Genomic DNA, 25,839 nt, shown 5'->3' on the forward strand with positions numbered 1-25,839 from the left:
AGATGTCTTTCAGATTTATGTAGCTGGGATAGTCTATCACTTGTAGGTTCTCATTAGAAATTTTTGGACCTTATTAGCTCTGTTATCCTTAGCATGGGTCTCATTGTAACAGAGATGACAATCTCACTCTTTTGTAACTATTCTGCCATATGCATCTTCTTGATGACATTTATATTACTACTTCATCAAAAAAAAAAGTTTCTAAAGTAAAGCACTAAATTAGAATAATTAAGAAATATGATTGAAATTTCATGATGGCATATATTCGAGTGAGCTCCACTTTGGCATTAACATAAATCACCTGCAGGATAAAACCTCCCAAGACACATGCAAACATCATAAAAAAGTCAAATATATATTCATTTTGAAATAAAATATCCAGTAGCCACCAGAGTAGATCTACAGTAAAAATAAAAAAGAACACTAGACATGAAAACAAACATCCCAAGAGACATTGAATTTAAACCTTCTAAAACTAAGAGTAAAAGACAAGTAAAGAATAGATAAGAATTTTGCATTTATGAGTTTATAAAAAGGCTGACTTTGTTAGTTCTCCCTCTTAGTAAATCAAGTACGAACAGAAAATAATTCCACATGCACAGTAAATTACATATGTGAAATACATTAAATTTGCAGTTAGTATGACTATCCCTTGAGCCACAATTAGAACTACACTAGCACTAGTTGTCATAAGAGTTGTGTAGCACTAGGCAACAAGAGGTAAAGAGATGGATAACTAAATGATACAGCCAAATCACTTATCAGGTCAATGTTAAGAATTTACCCAACACTAATATCATTTGAATGGGTGGAGCAATTACCATTCGAATGCGAGCCATGTTGTAATAGCTGATCTCAACAAGTTTTTGCAAGCTGAAAACACGTGCAGGATATTGTCTTAATTCCTCAGCTGAGACTTTACACAAACCACTGAAAAATTCAACCACTGATTCACTGGGCAATTTAACACTATTCACGAATACTTGCTCAGTAGGTTTTCCAGTCAACTCTCTAAGAGATTGAAGCAGAGCATCTCTGGAAATTTGGTTAGATCCTTGCATAACTGTTGAAGCCATTGAAGGATTAGTTACTATAAACTCAAGCCGGGAAATGCACTCAAGCACCGCAATCCATGTATCTTGCAAAGCTTCAGCATCTGAATCACATATAGCCAGAAGAGTCCGTAGTGCTTCCACATTTTTACTTTTCATATCCCTTGGTACATGTAAAAGATTAAGTCTGCAAAGAAATTGTTAAGGTTGTTTCAGTCTCTAATCAGGAAAGCATAAATTTATCCTCATCCATCACCAAACCCCTGCCCCAGAATATAAAAGACAAAAGAGCTAACTTTTCGGGAAGTAAATACTAAAATGGTCCAAGATGCTTCAATTATCAAAACAGTTTATTGCACTGAAAGAGTGAAATTAACAGATATGCCCAAGAGATTACCTAAGAAGAGTTGTCAAAAATGCATATCGCATGGTGTCCATCCCGAGAACATGTGTGATGTGTATTCCAGCTTTAAATCCTTCCATGCACACACTAACCCGTGCTTTGTTATCTCCTTCCTCCATAAGAACAGCTAAAGTGGCAAGCAGTGGCCACCCTAGAGCTTCAATCATTGGACGTACAAGTTTGGTATTGTGTGAAGTATAAAAAACTCCTCTTTTTCCTCCTTGATTTCGGAAAATAGCCTGTGTCTGCTTGATGATAGCCTCACTCTCGGATTTTGGGTCAACTGAAGATCTCCTTCTAGGCTGTGCAAGGTTGAGAATATTGACAAGATGTCCTCTCTCCTCAGCTTCAGGCTTCTGCTTGCTACTTTTTGCTAGGCCAACAGGATCATCTTTCATCTTTATCTCATCTTGAACAATTGAATCATAGATCTCCCCCAGCAGTTCCTTTGGAGCACAATCTTCTGCTTCATCAGTGGCATTTATACGTATAAAATCATCCTTCGACATTTTTGGCCAGACCAATGGGTTGTGAGCATCTGTATTCAGCATTATAACTGCATATGCTAGAATATATGCTATGTCTGCATTCTTGAATAAACCGGGATTGTCCGCACAGTAACTGTTAAAAGAATAGTGTTCAGCCCAAGCAATAGACATTGTTATGAATGATGCATTTGGATTACCAATGCAAGTAATTCATCTATCATGTATTTCAGAAACACCTATTACAAAAATCAAGTGGCTAATGATATAACAATTTCTAATCCTCGTCTACATTGAATAGATTTGATCATTGGCACTTCTCTCCGATTCTTTGCTATTCAACATGACATAAATTAAGATATATGCTTGTCTATAAAAATAGTTCTAATTGTTGGCCCTTATTTCACAAAGGACAACTTCAACATATACGTTTTCCAGTAGCAAGCTTTTTTTTTCTTTTAATATAAGAATAAGTTTGTTACTAATGCAAATGAGATCCCACAAGTAGACAAAGGTACAACTCAGCCCAAATGCAATTCGTGCAACATTTAAAGTAAAAAAGGGGCAGATTTCCACTTGCTAAAGTCAATCTACACTCTTTCCCAAACATATTATCATCATTCACAATGGTTATTTGTCTGAGGGTTATAATCAATCTTATCTGTCTGTTATTGTGCATACCCTAAGCCCAAAGATATGCAGCACTAAATATTTCATCACTATTCAGCGAATGCTCCACAATAACAGCATTAAAAAACCACTGGATGATTTAGTGCTTGGCCTTATACTAATTGTGCGGCACTGTACAGAACTCCATGGATCAGTCTATTTGAGGACTCAGACATGATGCAGAAGGAGATTTCACTGTTCTTAAGCCAAAGAGCATGCGTGGCAGAGCTTAATCATGTTCAAAGACTCTCAATTACTCTGCTTTTTGTTTATCCTCGGCACTTCTATCTGGTTAATAATATTTTCATATGTATTATGACAAAAGGACAATATCTCAAAGATTAAAAAACGGGGACAAATTCCCAGTGGTCAACAAATGTGTGCATAAGGCATAGACAGAAGGACGACATCTCAATGATATTGGGAACATTAAATGAGTACCTACCGCTCTGCAAACTTTTCCATAATGCGATCTATCTTCTGAGCTTCCCCGGGAAGCCGGAACCCTTTAAGAAATTCACGAATTGCCAAATCAAATTTCATTCCAGAAAAATTCATAGAGTCAACATAAGCATGCATGACAGCCACAGGAAACTCCTCATGCTGACCCAAGTAGTCACCAATCATAGCCTGAAACTCCAGTACAGTTAGAATTTTTCTACAAGTCAATTTAGAGAGGCAAAAGAGGAACAAAACGGGCATAAATGATATTTCACCTTGTCCAAGCTAGGAGAACTTTTGAGAAATTGAGCAACCGAAGTTGGTGAGTTCTCAACCAGCCCATTTGATATTAGATGTTCGATTCCCTTCGTGGGTTTTCGATTGAACTGCATTATTTCGAAGAAACCAAACATTAATAATCCATCCCAAGCACATACAGTAAATAAAGGCAGCAGCAAGCAGATACTTTATCCAAATAGATAATAAAACAGAAGAATCAAAGACTGATAATTTCCTCATTTTCTATGAGAATGGGTCAAAAAGACATACTTCAGAAATAGCTGCTTCAACAGTAGATTTGTGGGCTTTCAGTTTCTCAAAATTACTGGGTGAATCATCCACGTCTCTCATCTTATCAGAGTCTCCCTTTAAAGTTTCATCTTCAGAAGACTGATTCCTATTGCTCAGCCTTTCTGACTCTGACCAACGCTTCTCCCATTCGACAAGAGATTTTAGCACATTTACAAGACACTATAAAGGTCAAGAGCAGCACAAAAGAAAGTGTAAGGGTGAAGTATAATATTGAAATTCCAACAAAATCTCAAGAAGAGGGTATTCTAAAGAGATGCCTGAAGAGAGGATGCTTTGATTGACGCTATCTGGGATGTGGCAACTGAATTTGGCTCAGCATTTTGCGTTCCTTGTGCAATTTTGGATAATGTTGTAACCTATAAGTAAAACAAATAGAGAGGGGACATTTGGGTCATACAATAACCAAGATATTGCAAAGCCAACCCACTGCAGAGAGAGAGAGAGAGAGACCATTCGCTCAAATAAGTTAGGTGCTTGAAGATCACAATCATAGTTCACATAAAGGTCAACAAGCATCTGGGAATTCTTGCAAACTTTCTCTAGCATCCTGCAAAGACAGCAACGACAAAGATTGTAATGTTTTTGTTCTAGCTTGCATGCATGCAGTGATTGACACAAGGCCAGGGTAACCCATCTATGCAACTTTGTTTGATAATACCATGAGATTCTCTTAATTTTTATCTGGGTTCTTAAAAAAAAGACCTTAATTTGATAGCTCTAAACAATTTAATGCTAGTGTGGTGTCATCACTTTCTTTATGATGGTGTGTACTAGTCAGCCTGAGTACATCACGACTATTCCACTGAATACTTGCTATCTCCCACCAGCACTGCACAGTGTCGGGTTACTATGCCACCAAAAATTAGGGAGATGCAAAGAAATCATCTAGTGTTTTCTTTGCCTTCATTGGGGCTTCGAACCTTCGAGCTCATGGTTATTCTCCCACTTCATTGACCATTATACCACATCCTTGGGTGCTGATGCCATCATATTTTCAACTTCTATAATATTGTTTACTTCCCGAATGTCGAACTTGTACAAAAAGGTAATATCATAGAATTGTGAAGAAGTGGTTTGTGACAGATATCATATCCAAGATGATGCGTGAACATTGCATTCTAATAAGTGAAAGAAACAGGACATATCATACAAGCAAGCTATGTTAGGTTTGCACTTCGCATTATAGAAATCTAGAGATCTGATTCAATTTGTATATTTTGGTTGGTTTTTCAGGATATTAAATTGGTTTTACACGTTCATATGTTGTATTATATTTCTCCGAGTTAGGGACTAGGTTTTTATTCATTTCTTTGATAAGTTGGAGTGGATATTATATAGTCATATTACAGTGTTTACAGATAGGGCTTAAGTTTCTTTTTCAAAAAAAATTGGCAACTTTTCTTCCTAAAAAAATATTGACAAAGTCAATGTGTTAACTTAACAATCGTTTCAACTCAAAATATTTCAGGAAATCGAACTATATTTTTAAGCATGAGACTCTAAAGGAATGAGGCTGAGTTTTTATAGTTACTTGATGGAAAAAAAAAAGAAAAAGAGACGGCCTTTTGTAGATTCAGTTCCACACTGCTTAGTTTACTTGATGACATGGGAACTCTAATGCTTCTATTATTTATCCTTCCTTTTTACCCATAAAATATTTTCTCCACTATCTACCGCACCACAAGATTTCATTTCCATATTTTTCTCTTGCTTGAAGATTTTAGATCATGTGAAGTTTCCTTTCGTTTTTTGGAAGGAAAGTTCATGTGATATTTCTTTTATTTTATGTAAGGTAATGATTATATTAACAACATGAAACAATAAAGGGATGTTTGTAACTTTGTATTCACGAAGTATACCAAAAAGTAGAAGACCTACAAAAAGATATGGTTTTCTACGGATGACACCCAATCATCTATACATAAAGGAACCACACGGATGCACCAAGAAGAAATAAGGGATAAGAGGCTATTCCTCAATCATGCAAAATTCATCACATATTTCTTATTAATAATGCTTGGCAGCTTGTTTGAGTTTTTTACAAGCTTAATTTATAGAGAGAGGAAAACAGAATAGATTTCCAAATAAAGATGTATCAATTATTGCCAGACAACCAGAATTCAGTTTATCCATATACACAGATCAGCTCATCTACACTGCTAGATATATCCTGTGAGCACCAACATACATAAAACAAAGATCATGAAGGTGAAAGGAGTTCTCCACTTTGTCAAAGGCTCCCGTCCTTCTCCCTCAAACTATCCACAAGGTAGCATGCGAAGCCAGTCAAGAATGAATTTCTCCAAAATAACATTAAGGAAGAGGTCAATATGGAGCAACCATCTAATTTTGTACCCAAGCAAAGTATGGTATAGTATGTCAACACAGACGGTCACTTTATGATTTGAAAAAGTCTCCACTAGCTTAGGTTGGATGTTTCAATTATGTAGGTCAGCATTTTGGATCAGTCAATATTAAGTCAGGACATTTTGTTTTATATCAATGCTCTACACAAGGTCGGTCTCTAAGCGGATCCTTTATGATGAAAAGGATGAGCTTCAAGAGACTGATTCAGGGTTCTTACAGAGTGGAACCATGCTGTACCAGACACGCAAAAGTAGCTATATGGCACATTAGGGAGGAGGTCTCATCTGAGGAAGGCGGATGATAGAATAACCCTATTTCATTCAAAACTCAAACTTATCGTATACAACTCTTATCTACGACAAGCCTAGGCTCTTTTTTTTTTGATGACAAGGGAAACCCGCAGCCGCTACCCTTTGGGTGCACACAGGGTAAAACCCCCGCACCTATGCAATAGCTCGCAAACCACATAGGAGAGGTAACCCGCACTAGGCAATACCGGTGCGACGAGCTTGACCCAGAAGCAAACCCCTTGCTTTCGCTGGCAAGTGGTTTCGAACTTGAGACCTCCAACATGGAAGTCCCAAGCCCAAACCACTGGGCCACCCTCCTTATGCACTCTTCGCTCTATCTGTTGGAAAGACACAATTATCAGGGGCGCGCTTTGTGGATGAAAGCTATTACAGAAGACGACCAACAAAGCATTCAGACACTAGGCCTCATTTGTTATGCACTTATTTTGGTATGAATAAGTCTAGATCATGAAGATCTTGCACAAAGTCTTAATATCATTAAGAGGCATTTTTGTGCAGATAATTTTCACCACCACTCTATTCACAATCACCAACCACCACCACTAACCACATCTACCCTCACAACCCCAACCACCTCTGCCATCACAACCACCAGTAGCAACCAAAACTGCTGCCAACCACTACTCTCAGTCGCTAAGACACTTACCACCTCCATCATAATTATATCCACTGCCACCACCGCCGTCACCACCATTATCAACCACTACAACCATTGGGGTCAATCCTCACTACCAACCACCTCCATCATCACAACTAGCACCGCAAACCAACACCGCTGCCAACCACTACTCATTCACTAAGACACTTTCTACCTCCATCATTATAATTATATCCACTACCACCACCGCCGCCGCCACCATTATCAACCACTACAACCATTGGGGTCAATCCTTACTACCAACCATCTCCATCATCACAACTAGCACCGCAACCAACTACCACCAACACCACGGTTAACCACCACACATTCTTCAACCATCACCATCACCACCAACACCGCCAACTTCTAACATCAACCACCACCACCACTACCAACCGCCACCATAGCATTAGTAACTATAACACCAACCACCCCCACCCTGACAATTATCACCACCACCACCACAAACCATCTCTACCATCACTAGCAAACATAAATATTTCATTGGTTAATCAAATAATGATTTTATTTTAAGTATATATATATATATACTTTTCTAACATTTAATTACTTTTATTTGAATTGTATATTTACCATGTTTAAAAATCAATTAAGTATGCACATTCAGATGTTGAAAAACCAACTGTCTTAATCATTCAGTGTTCAGATTTAGAAACAACATCTTAATCATTCAAATGTACATTCAGATGTCTTAATCTCAATGCAAAATTAATGAGGCCTAAGGCACTTCACTCACTTCCAGAGAGGGACCTAAGAACAACTTAAGTACTATTTTTGATAAGGTAAAAACAACTTAAGTACCTTTTGGACATATACGTCGTTCATACATCAGGTGTGATCATCTCATCAAGGAATATGTCCCGATATTGTGAATGAAACAAGCATGACTGAGTATATCAATTGATTCACCTACAGACCCTAATGTCAAGCTATTTTCAGGACAAGAATCTTAGTTTATCCAAGATTCTATAGCAGATTAGTTGGTAAGTTGAACTATTACATCCCCGAATATTTTTTTTTTACTTTTCTTTTAATTTAGTGCAGTCGGTCAATTTTTGCAACACCATCCTGATAGTCCGTAGGATGAAACGTACACATCCTTCAAATGTATCAATCAAGTTCATGAACTACATAAAGATTGAGAATATTGAGTATTTCATGTAGTTCGGTGGGACTCTATTACTTGGAAAAAGTAAAAGGCACGGTGAAGTTAACAAGTGCAAAAGCTATATAATGAACTATGTACATTTAAGCAAAAATCATACCGTGGAACACTTATTTTTGCATTTAGGTCTGTGCCATCCAGCGGACGTAGGACAATTAAGGGAAAGAAGATACCAATTTCACCCTGAAAATCAAATTTTAATTTGCAACCTCTCAAATTTTGAAATAGATAGCTAAATCTCAATAGGAAGTGTAAACACTGTGTACCTTGAGACATTCCCTGAATCGCAATAATAGGACTGAGAAAATTCCTGTAGCATACTGCCAAATTATGTGGACAGTTGTTAGCGAGTTAAAAATCTGAAAAATTTCAAAAGAATATCAATAACACGAGTGTATAGTTTCAGAAAGCAAAATTACTAACCTGAAATATTGTAGGTGACTGTGAAACTGATGCTTTTAGTAAAACATATGAAAGATAAGCCTTGATGGAGTCCATAAACTGAAAGTTTTTCGTGAATGAATCACTAACGCCCTCCAAAAGACCCTGCGGTTTCATTGAGAAAAAATATATTTTTTGATAAGTAAGCAAAGTTTCATTGATTGAGACCAGCGCTAAGCAAATGCTGGTGTAAAATACTGCTAAGGTTTTACATGAATTGCAGTAAGCTGATAAAATCAAATATGTGCCTTCAACATCATTTACAATTGCCATCTTGCACCAAAACGATAGAAAAAGTATGATGCAAAAAATAATTTAGCAGAAGACAAGGATTCCAGTCAATTTCACCTAAGAGGTCAAGAGTATGATCGTTAAGATTTACTCTCAAAAGAAGTTCCCAGTTTCAAAAAAAAAAGATTTACGCTCAAAAGAATCCCGGTGATGAAGAAAGAGACGAGCAACAAGGAAGAGAATATGACAACTGTTGTACAAGAAAAATGCTTAAAAGAATATATCCAGCAAAAGTATTTAATTTAGGGCTAGAAAAGCATTTTGAAGGTCGCCCATACCATCTGTTGACAACAGCCCTTCCTATGATACTTGATTTCGAAAAGAAAAAAAAAACCAACTAATCTTGAAAAATTTACAGCCCTTCCTAGTTCTATTCACTCATTATTTTTTTAAAATAAGTCAACCAGCATCTCCAAGTTTCTTATGTAGATCAAAGAACTTAATACATGAGTTTTTCTTTTTTAGTTTTTTTTTGGACTACAAACTGATATAATATAAAGAAAATTTCCATTTTCAAACAAGAAATCAACCCCAGCAATAGCATTAAGCCTCTTTCATTATAAAACTTCAAGCTTTCACTTCCCACTAGTTCAGTTTAAAGTTCACCTCCTTGCTGCTCTGGATCCGCTTCAGAACCAGACAGCTTCAACTTTCTTTGATATTCTTTTAGGGACTTAGATTTACTAGTCTAAAATTGGTTATGGGGAATGGAAAAGTTATATCTGCTCTATCTCCAGTGAGCTTCAGATTGCAAATGCTGTTTCTACAAGTTTTCCAGGTAGCGTTTGTCCTGAAACTCCCTTTTACAATTCAAAGTTAACAACATTCAGAAAATCAAAGGGAGCTAGCTGCATTGCAACTTTCTACTTTTGGTGTAAAGAAATTTGTATAGAAAATGCTGAACAATTAGTAGATCTTTTATGATTACTGTAATTAGTCTCTTGTTTTAGCTTGTTACTACCTTTTTGGAGGTCTCGAGCATACCTTAATGCCGAGGAATACAACATTACCAGTTTCAAAAAAAAAAAGATAGCACGTTAACTTAAAACTAGTAAACTCAACGTGAGATGTGATCAGAAATCATGATAGCCCACCATCGAAACTGAAGTGAGCATAGAAATGACTACCAATAGATATTTGTGGAAAAGGCTAAAATGAAAAAGATGAAGAAGCAATGTTGGTGATTAAATCTGAGTATATGCCTCTATAACACCCTAGGCAGATGCCACATCGGCATTGGTATAAGGAAGAACTCCTTATACCCAATGAAGCGTTTAAAACTGTGCGACCCTAGTCCAAAAACAAACTATATCTTTATTCATTAGTGAGTTGGGTTATTGCATATGGCATCAAAGTCACTTTGTATCCAATCTTGGGCAATGGAATGGTGAAACCGTGGAGCAAACCTCAGAGTATTAATTGAGCCTAGGCAAATCCTACCAGTGTTATCAAAGGCGCGCTTTAAGTGCGCTTAAGCCCTGAAGCGAGGCTCAAAACGTGTTGAGCGCTTCACCTCGCTTTATGTGCGCTTCAGTGTCGTCATCAAGTATCTAAGGCAAACGTTTCCTTGCCAATGAGCCTCGTATGAAGAAGTGACACTAAATAATTGATAATTCACTTTATCATATTATTTTTTTCAATTTTTTTGGTCATTATATTTGTCATGTAATAATTATTAGTCTTGGACTAAACATATATATTTGTGTTCTTTTCTCCCTTTGCGCCTTTTTTCATTAAAGCCCACGCTTTATTTGCGCTTTGCGCTTAAAGCCCTCACGGACCTTAGAGCTTTTTTGCGCTTTTCGCCTTTGATAACACTGAATCCTACATCATTGAGGACTTAGTGGGGACAAACCTCAACTATGATGCAGAGTCCCTAATAAAAGGTGTATGTAACAGTCCAAGAAAATCCTACACCAACAAAACACGAGAGAGATGCTAGTATATATTGGTTTTCACTCACGAGGGATTAACTATGTTTCTCAAGTAAAATTCATGCCCAATTTAACACAACTTCAAATTTACATACTCATTTTTTCAACTTCAACCAAATATTTTCCAAGACTAAGATGGTTTGGACATGTGAAGAGAAGATGCGCATATGCCCCGGTGAGGAGGTGCGAGAGGTTGAATATATTGGGTACGAGGAGACGTAGAGGTAGGGGTAGGCCAAAAAAGTAATGGGAAGAAGTGATTGGACAAGATATGGCGCAGCTCCAAATTACTAATGACATGACCTTAGAAAGGAGGGTGTGGAGGTCACATATTAGGGTAGAAGGTTAATAGGTAAGGAGTGTTTCTTGGTTTTTGAGGGGTTTAGCCATATTCTTATGGTGTCTTCCTTTTACTTCCACCATCACTTGTTGATTATGTTTTGGTTATCGCATTATTTTGGAGTTATCGTTTCCTGGTTAGTTGATTTGTTTCTCCACCATCATTTTCCTTTTTCATACCAATTTTGATATGTTGTACTTGAGCTAAGGGCCCTCCGAAAACAACCTCTTTACCTCCACAAGATAGGGGTATGGTCCCTCCCCAGACCCCACACTTGTGGAATTTATGTTGTTGTTGACCAAATATTCTCCAAATGGGCACTTAAGCTAGAAACACTATATGCTTGCTTGGATTCTGTGTTCATATTGTATTGTATTGTTAAATCTACTGTTATTTAACAATGAGAAGACTCATTTTACGTAACAACTAATTTGGTGTGGTTAGATTCCTGCATTAGTTCTATTTCACATTTGGCGCTTACTATTATATAAAAAATCTCATTGTACCCCTTACTTTACTTTACTTTATAATATCACTAGTAAAATTACTCGCGCTTCGCGCGGGAATTTAATATCACAGAATTTATAAAATAATACTTAAAACCTATCCGTCATTAAAACTAAAACACTATATTATTTTACATACAAGATTACGTTGTAACGAACATCAATAATGTAAAGGAAAATGAAAATTATAACATCATATCATTTATCCTTAATAACATAAGCATAAATTTATGACTGTAAAAAAAATACCAGGATCTGTAACATAAGCAATGGTGTTAGTGAGCAACTCAACATGAGCAAAGTACACGAATATTTAATTGTGCAGAAGAAAAAGAAAAAGAAGAAGTTCAGAATTGTTTTTAAAATGAGAGGAAATCCCTTTATTTATAGACAACAAAGGGTCGTGTGAACAAATGTTTGTTGTGCCTTATCGGAAAGGTCACAACTATTTGAAAAAGTTGCAACCTTTTGAAAAGGTCACAACCTTTCATAAAAGTCACAACTTTTCATAAAAGTCGCAACTCTTCATAAAAGTCACAACTTTTCATAAAAGTCACAAATTTCATGAAAGGGAAGGCTAGTTTTGGAAATAAATAAATTAAAAGGAAATCATGATTTGTGGTGGCGCCATATAGGCGGGTCTAGGGTTCTCTTTTATATATATATATGATATGATTTACCATATTTTGTCTTCCTCATATTTATGCCCCACCTTTTTCATCAGCACTCCTCCTTGCTACGATATAGGTACTCCTTCTTTCCACTTTCTTGTTAATGATCATCTTTTTCTTTTTTTAGTTTTAAATTGTTCATAAATAAAGTATTTAAAGTGATGAAGTATTTAAAGTGATGAAGGCATTTTAATAAACTTAGCAGCTATTGTACAGTACAATATAGTCAAACCAAACAAGAAAAATGTTATGAAATGACAACAGAAAAATACAACCTATCCAAACATTATTTTAACAACATAATACAATATAATACAATGCATTATACAATAATACATTAAGAAACCATCGGAAACAATGACTCAACAGCCTGTAGAAGAAAGCTCACCTGAAGTAGCTCCAGGGACAAAATACGTGTCTTAACAGTAACTTCATCATTGTCTTCCTTTATGCCCATCTGCAAACGCACTCCTATTAACACAAAATTCACAGATTTCCTAAACCTTACATCTATGACCAGTCATGCAAACCTTGCAAAGGGTTCGGAAAAGAAGCAAGGCATCATGCTCTCCAGGACTCATGCTTTCAAGCTCAATTCCTCTGGTTAAAGTTACAAATTGTCACGAGATTTGAAAATTATAGTTGAACATCACAATAAAACAAGTTCTCTTTACGAGAATCATTTCCTCAACTGTGAAACCATACCTTGTGACCTTTTCACCATCTTCAAGATGCACAGCCTTCTCAAGAGCAGCTTCTAAACCCTGTATTCCAAGGAATGGTCATAATAGGTACATATCATAAGCTTTTACATGACAATACCGTAATCGTGTTAGTAATAGTAAAGTTTCAGGTATGTCCACCTTGATATCAGCCCCACCAACAAAACTCTGAAGTTCCTCAACTGATGCAACAGATGCATCTTTAGCCTGAACAACATTAGGTGCATCTCCCCCTTCTGTTATTTCTTTATCTTCCGGATCATTATGTGAAACTTCCTCAACCTTTACGTTTGGTCCACTAGTATCAGTAGTTTCTTGGTGTGCAACAGGTCCACGTGAACTAGAACCCTGATTTGCAAGAAGCTATTAAGGGTCTATAAAGTAGAATCCATTATTCCCCCCTCTACCATCTCAACGAAGAAACAAAAAACTTGGTTCATCCACTATTCATTCACATACCAGATCATTTTCCATCCGTCTGAATATAATACTAAGCATTTGTGTCAACATGGCCTTTGATGTTGCTTGGTTTATTGGACTTTTGCTAAACATCCAAACAAATTGCTATTAGCTTCATTTGATATATAAAATAATCATCTTCAAACAAAGGATTACACCAATACCTGTTAAGAGCAATATTGTAACAGACCCTGATAACTCCGAGCAATGATTCCCCATGAACTGCATTTTGGACAAAGCATACAGAAAAATTGTTTAAGGACTCTTCTTTGCCACTTGCAGAAAATCCTATTCCTATCAACTTTAATTCAAATAAGCAATAAATGTTCAATGTTACATGCAATAGCTTTACAAAGGTGGACACATTAAGGTACCCCGAGATGTTGTACTTCGTCATTTACATTGGACAATGTTGCCAAAATGCCTGTTCGAGGCACACTTAAGCCATGAAACTACTTAGCACAGGTCGGGAGCTTTGTTTGCTTAGGCAGCACTTAAGTACAATTACCAAGGCACTTAGGCATGGAATTCAATGCTCACGAAGTGTGTCTTTGAGAGGGGAAAAGAAAATTAGGCACTGATCTGAAGTCTTAACTTAAAACAGTATTTTTTCATTTGAACCGAAAATTTAAAATGGTTAAATTTGATTGAGATGATTTTTACTTCATATATTCACTTGTTTTTTTTCATTTTTTTTGGTCTATATAATTGTTGTTAGTGTATATTGCTAATTTTTTTTGCATTACATAGTACTTTTCTCTATGTTGTTCAAACTCTTCAAAATTCTTGCCGCAGCACAGTGTTATCAAAGGCGAAAAGCGCAAAAAAGCTCTAAGGTTTGTTGGGGCATTAAACACAAATAAAGCATGAGCTTTAATGAAAAGAGGTGCAAAGGGAGAAAAAATACAAATATATATGTTTAGTCCAATGCTAATAATAACTTTTTTTTGAGAAAGAAACATAATTGTAATAAGACTAATAATAACTATAAACATGAATGGCAAATATATGAACAAAGAAATTGAAAAAAAGATTAAGATAAAGTGAAATATCAATTGTTTAGTGACACCTATTCAGAAGAGCTCATTGGCAAGGAAAAAAATGCCTAGAACCTTGATGACGACACTGAAGCACACATAAAGCGAGGCGAAACGCTCAACGCGTTTTGAGCCTCGCCTCAGGACTTAAGGACACTTTAAGCGCATCTTTGACAATACTGCCGCATCCATGTAGACCCGATGTGCGTGTGGGATCCACACCAGATTTGGTCAACTTACCTTCGTTGCTTTGACTACATCTATAACTAAGAAGTATAGATTGACTGAGTGTTTAGACTGATTTTTTGGTTTATGTCATATATATATATATATATATAGTTATACAAAGTATGAGAATATTTTGCTATTACATGATATATCTTATGAATAACACATTATGTGTTTATAAAGAATTAAATTTATTAGGTTTAGTTCAATATTTTAATTAATTGTGATGTATACTTCATATGTCGGAATATACACTTATTGGCCGCATACTAGCACCAGTACCTGCACTCGGATCCATATCCCCAAATCCTAAAACATAAGTGATTGAAGAATCCGACATTTAAATCAACACACGTATCAAATACCCACCCGAGTTCGAGCAACTTGGCTTATTTTAGTATGCACTTATGTACAGTAAAGTGCACATTTCAATTGTATTTGTGCTTAAGGTCCAAGCAGACACTTAAGTGTTTCAATGTTATTTCGCAATTGACTACATTGTGTTGGACCTGCTTGACTATGTAAGCTAAACGATTTTAACTATAGATGGATAATTGAGTGATGTTGGCAATACACTTGAAATTATGTGTTAACTATACATGGTTAAACTGAGTGATAGTTAACAATACACTTGAAATTTTGTCATCAAAAAACAATACACTTGAAATTATGCTCCATTCATCCAAACTTAATAGTCCTATAGTTTGATCTAGCACGAGGAATAAGAAAAGAGTGAAATGTTAGTTAAGTGTTTGTAAGGAGAATATGTGAGGCTATTAGTAAACTCTTAAAATTTTGAATGGAATGGGTCAAAAATGCCCTTAAACTATGTGAAATGAACAAAAATGCCCTCCATCCATAATATGGTCCAAAGATGTCCGTACCATCCAAGCAAGTCCCAAGCTAGATTTCTCTAATTTCAAGGTCGCCAGAGGTCAAAATCTGGCCAGCAGAAAACTGGCCCTGCTGTTTGCAAGTACAGTACCCTTCATATGCCTTTTTCAGTGAAAACCAATCCCCCACCAGTCCTTACAAAACTGTTCCGACCAGACCCCACCCTTTTCTTACCATTTTCAAGGTCACCAAAATCACTTTTCTGGCCATCGAGTCATTGACCTCGCCAGAATCACATAGGGAAGGTGAACACTGCCCTCAAACCCTTCTGTCTTTCAAACAAGGCTCATTCTTAGAGGTATTACAATGGTAGAGGTATTCCAAGCCCCTTGATGTGAAATCACACCCATCGAATTCTTCCCTTTCGCTGGCTGGTTGCGAGTATGAGTTGGATGCTTTGTTAGGGTTTCTTCAGTTCGACCCAGTCCATTTAGCCATTTCTCTGCTATTGAACCGGTCCTGATTTTTTTTTCTACCCTTTCTCAGTTAACCAAGGGTAAAATAATCCTTTTGCCCTCTTGTTTCTATTTTTGTAGGTCACCAATTTGAAATCTCCTTCATCTTTCCCAGCTCCGTCATTCCATAAATGGCAAAGGACCTATTTTTTACTAGGCCAAACTCTCCTCCTCGCATCTCCCTCCCTTCTATCTTCCCCTCTCCTCCTTCCCTATTCCCTCTCCCTCTCCCTTCTTCGTTTCCCCTCCCCTGCCCAGAATACTCCAACACTTTAAGGAAGAATTATGGGTATAACCGTACCCTAAAACTCCTACATCCATCCTTAGAGATCATTGAAATTGGAATCACCCACCCCCCCCCCCCCCCCCCCCGCTCCTCACCCACAACCTACCATTTTTAACATACACCTTAGCTCTTGACATATCACCCATACAACACCTCACATCCACGAAACTGCAGCAAAATCTTCTGCCTTCTTGAACAAGTTCACACACCATAGGTGAATCGGAACTCCTAACAATTTTGATCGCAGCATACCCCTCTTTGGCCCTCCCCTTTACACAACCAGAGTTGTCATGCCATCTGTCCGGCCTCAGAAACTCTCCGTTCATCCACCTATGTCCCTCCTCAAACACCATCGCAGCTTCTAGTTTTGATGTGAACAGGAACAATAAGATTGAGTCTCTCAGCTTTGACACCTTTAGCCCCTTCTCCATTCTCCAAGCCTCTGCAGCTCAAGTAGCAACCATGTTTGATGATCCCATCCAACTAGCAAACTTCCTCACAAGACATGTCTTTAGAAAATTCTTTTCCGAGTATGTTCATTCGAAAGATTGAGTCTAGATTCTTTCACGCCTTCATTTTGTAGCAGCTTTCTTCTATGTCAAGGTTGGCCAAGCTAAAGCATGTTTGTAAGATGTCTCTTTGAGTTTATTCGCTTCTAGAAAGAAGTAGGAGACTCCCTTTCTCTAGCCATTTTATCTTATATTTGCGAGGATTCATATAGCAGACACAAATATTTTTAAATTAAGAGCTAGTGGTTATTGTTGTTGGAAACTAAAGAGGACCACAAATAACTTTTTATCATGAAAATGTAATATTTGAAAAAATCAAAATTAAAGAAAACCCAGATTACTCACAAAAATATTCCGAGAAAGTGACTTCCATTTTCAATCCCCTATTTTTTAATTTTTTTTTAATTGAATTTTAGACTTATTTAAGTTTTGAGACAGAGAACTTTAGATTTTCTAAAAGGGATGATAGTAGATAATCTCAAATATAAAAAAATCCTACCTTAAAAGTATTCGATCAGACTGTCTTTTTCCTCCGAATTGTGGAAAGATATACTATGGTATTTTAAATTTATTTTTATGAAGTAAGAAGGAAAAGGATTGCTTGATCCTTGAAGATTTTTTCAATACAAAGTATTGAATCATCTTATAAGAACAATTCATGATTCATATGCTTAGTCAGAGAAGGAATGATCCAATGGAATTCATGGATTTACCTAGGTCAGTTTATGGGTTAATCAATAAAGGATTTTTATAGTTGAAAAACATTGGAAAGAGAAGTGGAAGAAAAATCATACAAAAAGATCAAATCTTTGGACGCCCCGAAAAAGATGAGGTGCTTGAAAATGGTCTAAGTAGTTGAATAGGAGGATCACTACGATTATAGCCCTTTGTAAGTTTACCACCGACAAAAATGATGTCATTAGAATACAAAGGAGTGTAAAATAATACTACTCCATCTTATTTCATATGACGAATTTTGACAGAGTTTAAGATGTTAATTTGACCTACATATATTTTATACGTAATGGTGAAAGAAAATTTTAAAACAAAAATTGAATAAGCACATCACATCCAAGCTAGTTTTTATTTACTAAATAAATCTAAATTATCAAAAGTTATGAAAATTAAAGTAAAACTATTAGTAGTGAATGGTGTCATAAAAAAATATGGGACAATGCAAACTTTAAAGATAATGGGACAAAGGTAATCCTAGTTTACATAAAGTTGGACTTCTACATATATAAAATTAACCAGTCGAGGAATCTGGAACGAACTCAAGATAGAAGGAGGGTAAAGACATAAAGTAAGCTGGGACAAGACTCAAGAGTAACAAAAGGTGAAGAAAGGAATCTCTCTTTCAAAAGTTGCATACCTCTAAACTTGGCGGATGCTACAGCGGTAAGAAGTACCTTCAGAACCTGAAGAGTCGTACTGCATAGAAATCCTCAAAAGATTTATCATTCAAGAAATATTAAGTTAAAATATATATCAAATAAAAAAGGCACATAGCTAACAGGAGCAAACGATTTGCTGATAACTTAAAAGGGAATATAAGAAAAAGTCAAAATAAGAGAGGTTTCTACCTATCGGTAGACAGATTATCCACACAGCCGCAGACTCTGTTCAGGATGTCTGTAAACAGCGTCACATTTTCCCCACCATCTAAGCCAAGATCTCCCTCTAGATGGTCGTAGGCAATCAGTTTCTGCAGATATACAGAGAAAGTTATCACTGATTTTTGGATACGCTTTTTGAGAATCTCTGAGCACCCGAAAGAATGTTCTTAGATATTCAATCTATGAAATATACAAAGATACCTGTTTTATCAATATGAAACAGTTGGCATATTCACTTAAGTCATTCATGCTCATTCACGCATATAATGTAAAAAAACAGGTACCAGAAAGACTGGTAGAAATGACTCAGCTTTGAGGATAGCAACAAATAAATAGAGCAAATGAGGTCCATGATGCATGTATAAATGAAATTAAATAGCTGTAATTCAATGGTAATCAGTCCCCTCCCCCTTGTTAAGCTCCATTGCACCTACCCAAGTTTATAACCTGGATGATGGCAAGAAATTTCAAAAGAAGGAAGAAACTAATGATGCCTAACATAAATAATAAAGAGAAATAAATTTTCAAGTGTCAGGCCCAAAAGAATGCTAAAGTACAGCAGCAAGAACCTACATGAAGACAATCCAAAGCAAGCTCCATGATCTTTCCATTCTTCGTCTCGAAAGCCAGCCGAAGTGGATTTAGCACGAGTTCTGCCTGTTCTTGGCTTAAAGTATTGCCTGCTTGAGCTAAAGCTGTCACTATAGTTCCACTTTGGCTTGATGGCCTGCTTATCTGTTCTGCACCCTCACCACCAGGCAAAGCAGTAGTTGAGTCAACTGGTGCTGCTTCATTTTCCGAGGCTCCAGTGTCAGTAGAACTGCATGAGAGGTGATTCCGTGAGCCGTTAATTTATAAGACATATAGAGTAGGAAAAGTCAATGAAAAAAATAATAGAACTAGAGGTTCAGCCCAGTCAACTAATGGATTAGAAACAATATCCAAAATCGAAATACTTTTGACTGTAATCTCATTTCTACCAAAAAATCATATAGCATTCTGAGCAGTAGAGTACCCATAGCTCAGACACGTAGCCAATAAAATCTGATAGAAGCTATAATTTTCAATGGCATGAAATTTGAACAGAAAAAAAAAAGATATATGCCCTGAGCTAATAATAGGAGGAAACTGAAGAAACAATAAAGTTGAAGATTGGAAGATAAAGTATATAAGAGCAAACAATGTGATAGTGCCTACCTCTGATCTACAGCTGAAGATGTTGCAGCATCACTCTCAGTGGATAAGCTTTGCTGACTAGATGCTTTTGAATTGTCTGGAGAGCAGACAAAACCGGAATACACAGTAAATCAGAAGAATCACTTTATTTTAACAAGGAGCAGAAGCAAAAAAGATGTTCCAAAACAAGAAGCAGTTCAATAACTTTTTTTTATGAAGTTGTTCTATTACTAGCATGAAGATGTAATGGTTACAAAAGAAGTATTGTTAGCTACAATACATTTGTCTATGCTAGAAAAAGGAGCTAACAATGTCCATAAGGGAAAATGGCTGAAGAAAAAAAAAATGGGAGGCTATGCTAACACAGTGAAACTGCTAGCTCCAAATAAACTAATCTATGTGCAGGGAGCTAACAAAATCCAGAAACTGTTCGGCAAATTTACAGAGGAAAGTTTAATAACATATTTAACACTAAGACATGCAACAGAATCAGATCCAGACAAGCAGAGAAATACACAAGACAGATGAAACAAAAACAATATTGAATTTTAATATATGGTCTATTTATGCTTATAAGACCCTAGGATGATTCAACGCCATCCATTTGGAAAAATTTAACCCCCCCCCCCCATAAACTAGCTTTTGAGACATTCAACCTCACTCGAGTCAATAGACTACCTGCTCAAAATTATATATCATTTGTAACAAACACTCCCAGCATCCAGATACATAACCAAACCATCACTTCCTCTACACAATAGACTAAGTCGAAAGGAACTTTGGTAGCATCAGCTGACAAAAACAAATTTCACATTGCTCATATGACACTTAATATTCATGTGATCATAAAATTTCCGAAGACACTACAAATCAAAGTCAACATGTATCATGTTTAAAGCATATCCTTCTTTTCTTGTTGTTGTACATCTACATCTTAGACAGGGTAAAATTCCTCCAGGTTTGTCAACAACAGTACAACATTCCTACTTATGCAAGAGCTTTGAGAAGGTTGATGAAGGCTCTCCATGAAATATCCACGTTTTTTATTTGACAGTTGATGTTACCAAAGTTCCTTTCTAAGAGGATCTCGCAAACCTATTTTACAGTTCTCATATAACTCTTAATATTCACGTGATCCTAAATTTTCTCAAGACACTTCAAATCCATGTCATGTCAAGCCAACAGTAGCACGAAAGAAAAAATTACAGTCAGATGCCGATGGGCATCTAGTTAACAAATTTTGGCCAATTGTTATTTTATTACCTGCTTTTAGGCCAATTTATGTATGTATATCTTGAAATTCTTTTCATATTTTTTTCATTCAACCTCAATCTCTCTCTCTCTCTCTCTTTGTATATATATATACACACACGTTCATTCAATGACCAGAAAACCAAGTCTCTCTACGTTCATCAATGTTGCTAGCCAGAATCAATTGTTGCGTTCAAATCTTGTATTTGCTAAGGCATTTTCTCTTTAATATTGGAAAACATCTTGGATTTTATTTTTTTTGATGACTAGGGAAACCCGCAACCGCTACCCTTAAAAAAACACATATCTTTGTTTCTTTTCACAAATGATTGTTAATCCATATCTTTAGTCATTAACTTCTTCTTTTCTCCTTTCTAGTTTCAGTCTATAACAATAAAATAAATCCAATTAATGGAATAATTTTGTAGAACCGAAAACCTTGCCAATTTCACGTAATCATTCGCCACTTATCCAAGATCTGGAAATCTAGCTTGGGAAATATAGATTCGTAGCGATTGAAACTCATTTGAATCGATTCAAGCAGCTGAAAATTTGATGAAGAAGACGACTTGTTTAACCTTTGATTTTCTATATAACAATGTGGATACATTGTTTATACATAGTTATACACTGGTTATTCATGGTTATATAGAACATATACATTATGATGTTCTTGATGATAATGATGATGACGTTTTAAACTGGAAATCAAAATATATGTTAAAAGAACTTAAGAAAAAATATGTGGTGAGGAGAAGATGTCCTCAACTGGTAAAACAGCCAACAATAAGATTAGCAACAAAAAAATTGATCAGTAAGACTAGCAACAACATTATGTTCTACAATTCCCTCTAGTTTCATCGCGCATCAAACAGTACAGCACTCCCAAAAGAACCAGTAAGATTAGCAACAATGACATTCCGTTCTACAATTTCCTCCACCTTCATTGAACATCTAACAGGCTATACCCCCAAACAAAGCCATACCGTCGAACCACAAAGGAAGTAAAACAAGACTACTTTCTACAAGTCAAATCTACCGGCATATACTAGTTTTGAGGTTTTAGAGTTCTTTCTAGCCATATAATCCAGCATCGAGCCAAAGAAGCAGCACGTCTTAAATTTTTGCATTCCTTCCTCTTCATAGAAAAACAGAAGCAAGATGTAAATCACAATTTAATGGGGAAAAAATCAGCATAGTTTCCCTAGTACTCTAAATAGCCTCATTCACAATCCATTCAAAGGAGTTGTTAGAATAGGTAGTTATGTCAGAACAGGCTTAGTATTAGTCACAAGTGTAAATATGTAGTAGTATGGATTGATTGTGAATACTTTACGAAAAATAACCATAGAAAAACCCGAATTTAAGACACTCGTATTCACTCACTCTTTAAATATCTTCTTTTATTTTGGTGGGGGGGGATTCCACCAAAACTCCTAGTAACCGTTCTATTTCGAGCCACTTCCGACAATTTCTAGCATCAAAAACTTTTTAGGTTTATATTTCTAGTGATTTTTTGGTAATCCTTCCATCAAGTTCGACTCAGCATCCTGACATGTCTTCAATCAATTCTCAACAATTGCTCTCATGTTTTTTTGGAAATAGTAAATCTTCATTTAGTTGATTCCAGAGAACATTGAATTACAGATTCAAACGGTAACAATCCCGATCAAACACTAGGACAGTAATAGGAACTAATAAACCATAATGGAAATCCAACTAAACCCAGTTACCACTTACTTCAAAACAATCTAAAAGCAGCGAAAAATCTAACTCATCAAGTTTCCATTTGAGGCACCACCACCACCTTTGTAGCAAGAGACAGTCATTATAACAGTCACAGCCATATCCACCTTCATGACTGCCACCTCCATATCCTCCACCGCTCCTCCATGGCGTCCCCCACGGTAACCACTATATTTGTTGCTTCGCGGGATTGAGTTTCACTCACCGTGATGTTACAACAGTCGAGGTGTTGGCCCATTCATCCCCTCAATAGTATCCCCCAATAGATTGCTTATCCTTGAAGATAAGAAAGCCGAATTCTCTATGTCTACCAGTATCCTAGTCAATGATTATCTTTGATTAGAGTATTGTGCTACATGGCGAAAGAGACTCCCAAGTGTTTGGTCAGTGGTAGCCTATCTGGTATTCCACAACTATTCCACCAGCAAAACTCCTAGTAACCATTCTATTTCGAGCCACTTCCTACAATTTCTAGCATCAAAAACTTTTTAGGTTTATATTTCAGTAACATTTTGGTAATCCTTCCAGCAAGTTCGACTCAGCATCCTAGCATATCTTCAATCAATTCTCAACAATTGTTCTCATGTTTTTTTTAAAATTGTAAATCTTCATTTAGTTGATTCCAGAGAACATTGAATTACAGATTCATACGGTAACAATCCCAATCAAACACTAGGAGAATAACAGGAACTAATAAACCATAATGGAACTTCAACCAAACCCAGTTCCCACATACTTCAAAACAATCTAAAAGGAGCGGAAATCTAACTCATCCAGTTCCCATTTGAGGCACCACCTTTCTAGCGAGATACAGTCGTTATAATAGTCACCGCCATATCCATCTTCATGACTGCCACCTCCATATCCTCCACCATGCCTTCCCCACGGTAACCACTATATTTGTTGCTTCTCGGGATTGAGTTCCGTTCACCGAGATGTTACGACCGTCAAGGTTTTGGCCCATTCATCCCCTCGATAGTATCCCCCAATGGATAAAAAAGCCGAATTCTCTATGTCTACCAGTATCCCAGTCAATGATTATCTTTGATTAAAGTATTGTGCTGCATGGCGAAAGAGACTCCCAAGTGTTTGGTCAGTGATAGCCTATCTGGTATTCCACAACTATTCCACCAGCAAAACTCCTAGTAACCATTCTATTTCGAGCCACTTCCAACAATTTCTAGCATCAAAAACTTTTTAGGTTTATATTTCTAGCAACTTTTTGGTAATCCTTCCAGCAAGTTCGACTCAGCATCCTGGCATGTCTTCAATCAATTCTCAACAATTGTTCTCATGTTTTTTTGAAAATTGAAAGTCTTCATTTAGTTGATTCCAGAGAACATTGAATTACAGATTCATATGGTAACAATCCCGATCAAACACTAGGACAGTAACAGGAACTAATAAACCATAATGGAACTTCAACCAAACCCAGTTCCCACATACTTCAAAACAATCTAAAAGGAGCGGAAAATCTAACTCATCCAGTTCCCATTTGAGGCACCACCACCACCTTTCTAGCGAGATACAGTCATTATAACAGTCACCGCCATATCCACCTTCATGACTGCCACACCACCTTTCTAGCGAGATACAGTCATTATAACAGTCACCGCCATATCCACCTTCATGACTGCCACACCACCTTTCTAGCGAGATACAGTCATTATAACAGTCACCGCCATATCCACCTTCATGACTGCCACACCACCTTTCTAGCGAGATACAGTCATTATAACAGTCACCGCCATATCCACCTTCATGACTGCCACACCACCTTTCTAGCGAGATACAGTCATTATAACAGTCACCGCCATATCCACCTTCATGACTGCCACACCACCTTTCTAGCGAGATACAGTCATTATAACAGTCACCGCCATATCCACCTTCATGACTGCCACACCACCTTTCTAGCGAGATACAGTCATTATAACAGTCACCGCCATATCCACCTTCATGACTGCCACACCACCTTTCTAGCGAGATACAGTCATTATAACAGTCACCGCCATATCCACCTTCATGACTGCCACACCACCTTTCTAGCGAGATACAGTCATTATAACAGTCACCGCCATATCCACCTTCATGACTGCCACACCACCTTTCTAGCGAGATACAGTCATTATAACAGTCACCGCCATATCCACCTTCATGACTGCCACACCACCTTTCTAGCGAGATACAGTCATTATAACAGTCACCGCCATATCCACCTTCATGACTGCCACCTCCACATCCTCCACCATACCTTCCCCACGGTAACCACTATATTTGTTGCTTCTCGGGATTGAGTTCCGTTCACCGTGATGTTACGACCGTCAAGGTTTTGGCCCATTCACCCCCTCGATAGTATCCCCAATGGATTGCTTATCCTTGAAGATAAGAAAGTCGAATTCTCTATGTCTACCAGTATCCTAGTCAATGATTATCTTTAATTAGAGTATTGTGCTGCATTGCGAAAGAGCCTCCCAAGTGTTTGGTCAGTGGTAGCCTATCTAAGCCCACCGATGAAGGGGATGTATTCCACTTGTCATAGCTTTAGAGAAACTAGGAAGAAGAAACCTAAAGGCAAAGTGAAGGGAAAGCTCTGATAATTTTCTGTATGTCTTTCTATATATTACTTCAATTCTTCGGAATATCATTCTTCAAATTGATACTCTCTTCAATCTAAAACATGTTGGTTAGATTTGGAATTTCTGGTTCCAAGCACATGAGACTTCATAATTAGAGTGGCAGTATGATGTCTTACCTGAGTAGATGATGATGAGCTCTTTCAATAAAAGGAGCTTAACTAGTCATTTTCATCAATGGCTTCTAACGCTCAAACAATAATCATGTTGCTTGTGATTTTCAAACTTCCACTTTCGGACCTTAAGTTTTTAACTCTAGAACTTCTAACCATATTGGGGATACTAAATTCTTCTATAATTTTTACACTCAATCGCTTCTGACAATCACATTTGTGAATTGATCATATGATTAAACCATGACAACAAAGTAGATTGAGCTACGAATAATCAGATAATTGTTGTCCTCATATTGCTCTTCGGCTCTTCCCATAATACACTTGTAGCAAACAGGCTTCTTCAGACACCAACCAAGAGAAGCATTTCACTTTCGGGGGGG

At 36.9% G+C, this 25,839-nt stretch overlaps 1 protein-coding gene across 2 annotated transcripts in view; it reads right to left on the minus strand.

The window, feature by feature from the left end:
- Positions 1-25,839, minus strand: part of LOC102589034 (brefeldin A-inhibited guanine nucleotide-exchange protein 5) — a 43,838-nt gene that overhangs the window by 16,915 nt on the left and 1,084 nt on the right. For both annotated transcript variants that reach the window (XR_367693.2, XM_006353071.2), the window contains exons 2-21: positions 19,732-19,807; positions 19,108-19,354; positions 18,502-18,623; positions 18,291-18,349; positions 13,674-13,731; positions 13,510-13,594; positions 13,192-13,398; positions 13,034-13,092; positions 12,859-12,928; positions 12,717-12,785; positions 8,569-8,691; positions 8,412-8,465; positions 8,246-8,328; positions 4,092-4,188; positions 3,899-3,997; positions 3,600-3,800; positions 3,326-3,436; positions 3,055-3,239; positions 1,450-2,076; positions 822-1,239 (exon numbers count right to left, since the gene is read on the minus strand). Coding sequence is in view for 1 of the 2 variants with exons in the window: in XM_006353071.2 (XP_006353133.1) it covers positions 822-1,239; positions 1,450-2,076; positions 3,055-3,239; positions 3,326-3,436; positions 3,600-3,800; positions 3,899-3,997; positions 4,092-4,188; positions 8,246-8,328; positions 8,412-8,465; positions 8,569-8,691; positions 12,717-12,785; positions 12,859-12,928; positions 13,034-13,092; positions 13,192-13,398; positions 13,510-13,594; positions 13,674-13,731; positions 18,291-18,349; positions 18,502-18,623; positions 19,108-19,354; positions 19,732-19,807 (3,050 nt within the window). In the remaining variant the exon portion in view is untranslated. The remainder of the gene's footprint in view (positions 1-821; positions 1,240-1,449; positions 2,077-3,054; positions 3,240-3,325; positions 3,437-3,599; positions 3,801-3,898; positions 3,998-4,091; positions 4,189-8,245; positions 8,329-8,411; positions 8,466-8,568; positions 8,692-12,716; positions 12,786-12,858; positions 12,929-13,033; positions 13,093-13,191; positions 13,399-13,509; positions 13,595-13,673; positions 13,732-18,290; positions 18,350-18,501; positions 18,624-19,107; positions 19,355-19,731; positions 19,808-25,839) is intronic.

Source organism: Solanum tuberosum, unplaced genomic scaffold (genome assembly GCF_000226075.1).
Source record: "Solanum tuberosum cultivar DM 1-3 516 R44 unplaced genomic scaffold, SolTub_3.0 scf00151, whole genome shotgun sequence".
In the NCBI taxonomy this organism is placed as follows: domain Eukaryota; kingdom Viridiplantae; phylum Streptophyta; class Magnoliopsida; order Solanales; family Solanaceae; genus Solanum; species Solanum tuberosum.